The following is a 2,601-nucleotide window of genomic DNA, read 5'->3' as shown; positions in this document are numbered from 1 at the left end:
GATATAATGGATAACTGAGAATCATCTGCATAAGATACAAATTCAGTCATTTGATGGTAAGGACTGTTGAATTGGGTGGATTTATATTCCATAGAGACACTGGTGTATCAATTGGTTTGCCGACATTTACCAATAACATGACCAGATGCCCAAGCATTTTTATAATGGGATGTAGAGCTTTCTGTAAGTCTTCCCATAGATACCATCATGGAATAATAGCTTCTAAAATGTTACTTTTCTCAAATTCCTGACCATTTCTCCCACACAGCAGAATGCAAAACTGCATCTTGCAAACTTTGATCTCAGAGCCAAATCTCAAAGTATGGCTAGCTCTTTCTTGCAGCAGTGAACCCAGGAAACCCTGCTTCCTGGTACATTTAATGGTGCTCATCAGCCTTTGGGTCAAGGTTTCTGCTGTGTTCTGAACATCTGCTGACTGAGCCAAAGGAGGAACCAGAAACTCTAGAGGCTAGAGGATAGGCTGTGCAGCCTGAGGGAAAGTGCTAAGCAAGGATCTGGAAAGGTGAGTGGGGGAACTCAAGGGTCTCTGTAAAGGGAAGCAAGGAGCTCAGGGTATACAGAAAGGGGAACACAAAAAAGAGAGTGAACTTTTTACATAGGAGATGATTCATCACTCAAGAGGTACCTCATTCCCTTAGTGCATGTTGGCTGTCCATAAACCACCCCCTTCTCAGGTAGAAATTACATTCTCCAGGCTTCCTCCACAATCATACCATTTGTCTGTGAAGTGACCTGGGTATGTGGAGATTGCTACAGAGCTCTACAACATTCCCCTCAGGAGCCCCTCCCTTCTCCCCAACCCAAACTTCCCACAAGGTCAGTTCTGCCAGAGAGACTGGACTTCTGCTCTTCTGTGACCATCCCTCACCCACAGCACCGAGACAAATGACACTAGTCCTAACCTTTGACCTCTGAGGAGAAGTGAGCTAGATGCCGGGTAATGAAGAGTCTCAATTGTTGGTTCAAGTCAATGGATGATAAATCAATGTTCCAGGAGAGAATGCCTGTGAGAGAAAAAGAAACAAAGAGGGACCTAGATAAGGTCAGAGGGACTGGACTTCGGGGAGCATTTCCAAGCTCACAGAAGGGGTGAGGGGTGAGAGGGAGGGGATAAGGATGGTTGCCATGATCAGCCTCACTAATGTATTTAAGAAAGGTGGCCAGTCCTATGTCTAGCTCCCATCCTGTACCGTTCTTGGACTTTGCTTGAGCTACAGGAAGGAGGGCAGAGTTTAGGCTAAATTTGGTCATTGGTAAATTTGTATGTAGGAATTTTCTTGCAGAGTTGCCCAGTTGTGATAGAAGTGACACCCAAGGGCCCATTTCCAGATACTGCTGCTGCTGCTACTGCTAAGTCGCTTCAGTCGTGTCCGACTCTGTGTGACCCCATAGACGGCAGCCCACCAGGCTCCCCTGTCCCTGGGATTCTCCAGGCAAGAATACTGGAGTGGGTTGCCATTTCCTTCTCCAATGCATGAAGGTGAAAAGTGAAAGTGAAGTCGCTCAGTCCTGTCTGACTCTGAGCGACCCCATGGACTGCAGCCTAATGGGGCTCCTCCGTCCATGGGATTTTCCAGGCAAGAGTACTGGAGTGGGGTGCCATCGCCTTCTCCGTTTCCAGATACTAGGAGCTGCCTGCCCAATACGGCTAAGTAGGATCCTAGACTTTCCTTCTGTGGCCCCCTCCTTGCCTCCACTCCTCCGTGGCTTGCTTCCACCCGCAGGTGGCTCCGCAGCACTGCGCCACAGGCAGTGGAGGGCTGAAGAGCTTGTGGCCACGAAGGTCACTCTTTCAGACTGGCGGCTAGCACTGGGATATTTGAGATCTGTCTACAGCATTCAGAAAGCACACTGTGCTTGGTTCAAGAACCCTAAAGAAGAAACTAAGGTAGGGACATGGACTCTTCAGGGGATGGTGAAGACTTTCAGGACCTCTGGCCCAAGGACACTGCGGGGAGAGGAGGGTATAACCAGAGGGCATCCCCACCCAGGCAGTGCCAGCTCCCCCACCCCTACCCCGACCCCTGCCTGAGGGAGATTGCGGAACGCCGTGGGGTGTGAGGCAAGGATGGGGTTGTGAGATGTTGGCAGTTTGGGAGGACACGAACGCGTGACACAGAAGATGCAGGTGACAGGGGCTGATGATTCAGATTAACAGGGCGCGCAGATCTCAGGAAATGCACACTAGGGATAGAGGATGCAGACGGCAGAGAAGCACGGGATGGAGGATGTCCCTAGCGCAGCCAGGACAGCAGCTCACCTTGTTCAAGGTGGGCCCGAACGGCCCTCAGCTGACTCTCTGTAGCGATATCGCCGATCACGATGAGCAAAGAGTGCTTCCGCAGGTCCCAGCGTGCCGCCGCCACCACGGCTCCGGCCTCGCGCAGCGGCTCCGCGGGGTTCTGAGCCGGCGGAGAGCCGGGGCTGCGGAGCCCTAGCCCGGGACTTGTCTCCATGGCAACGCCACGAGGCCGCCCGGGCCCAGCCTCGGTCTCCATGGAAACTCCGTTGGCGCGCTAGGCCGGCCGTGTCCGCTGCGGGTAGAGTGCGCGCGGTTCTTAAAGGCCGGCGGCAGAAGTC

At 52.5% G+C, this 2,601-nt stretch overlaps 1 protein-coding gene across 1 annotated transcript in view; it reads right to left on the bottom strand.

The window, feature by feature from the left end:
• The window catches only part of MAP1A (microtubule-associated protein 1A), a 21,352-nt gene extending 18,799 nt beyond the window's left edge, over positions 1 to 2,553 (bottom strand). Inside the window, exons 1-2 of the mRNA XM_010836146.1 lie at positions 2,282 to 2,553; positions 924 to 1,025 (exon numbers count right to left, since the gene is read on the bottom strand). Coding sequence (XP_010834448.1) covers positions 924 to 1,025; positions 2,282 to 2,519 — 340 coding nt within the window. The 5' untranslated portion in view covers positions 2,520 to 2,553. The remainder of the gene's footprint in view (positions 1 to 923; positions 1,026 to 2,281) is intronic.
• Between the last annotated feature and the right edge of the window lie 48 nt (positions 2,554 to 2,601).

Source organism: Bison bison, unplaced genomic scaffold, assembly GCF_000754665.1.
Source record: "Bison bison bison isolate TAMUID 2011002044 unplaced genomic scaffold, Bison_UMD1.0 scf7180017864061, whole genome shotgun sequence".
NCBI classification, from domain to species: domain Eukaryota; kingdom Metazoa; phylum Chordata; class Mammalia; order Artiodactyla; family Bovidae; genus Bison; species Bison bison.
The sequence above is the reverse complement of the archived record's forward strand: the minus strand, read 5'-3'. Positions and strand labels throughout refer to the sequence as shown.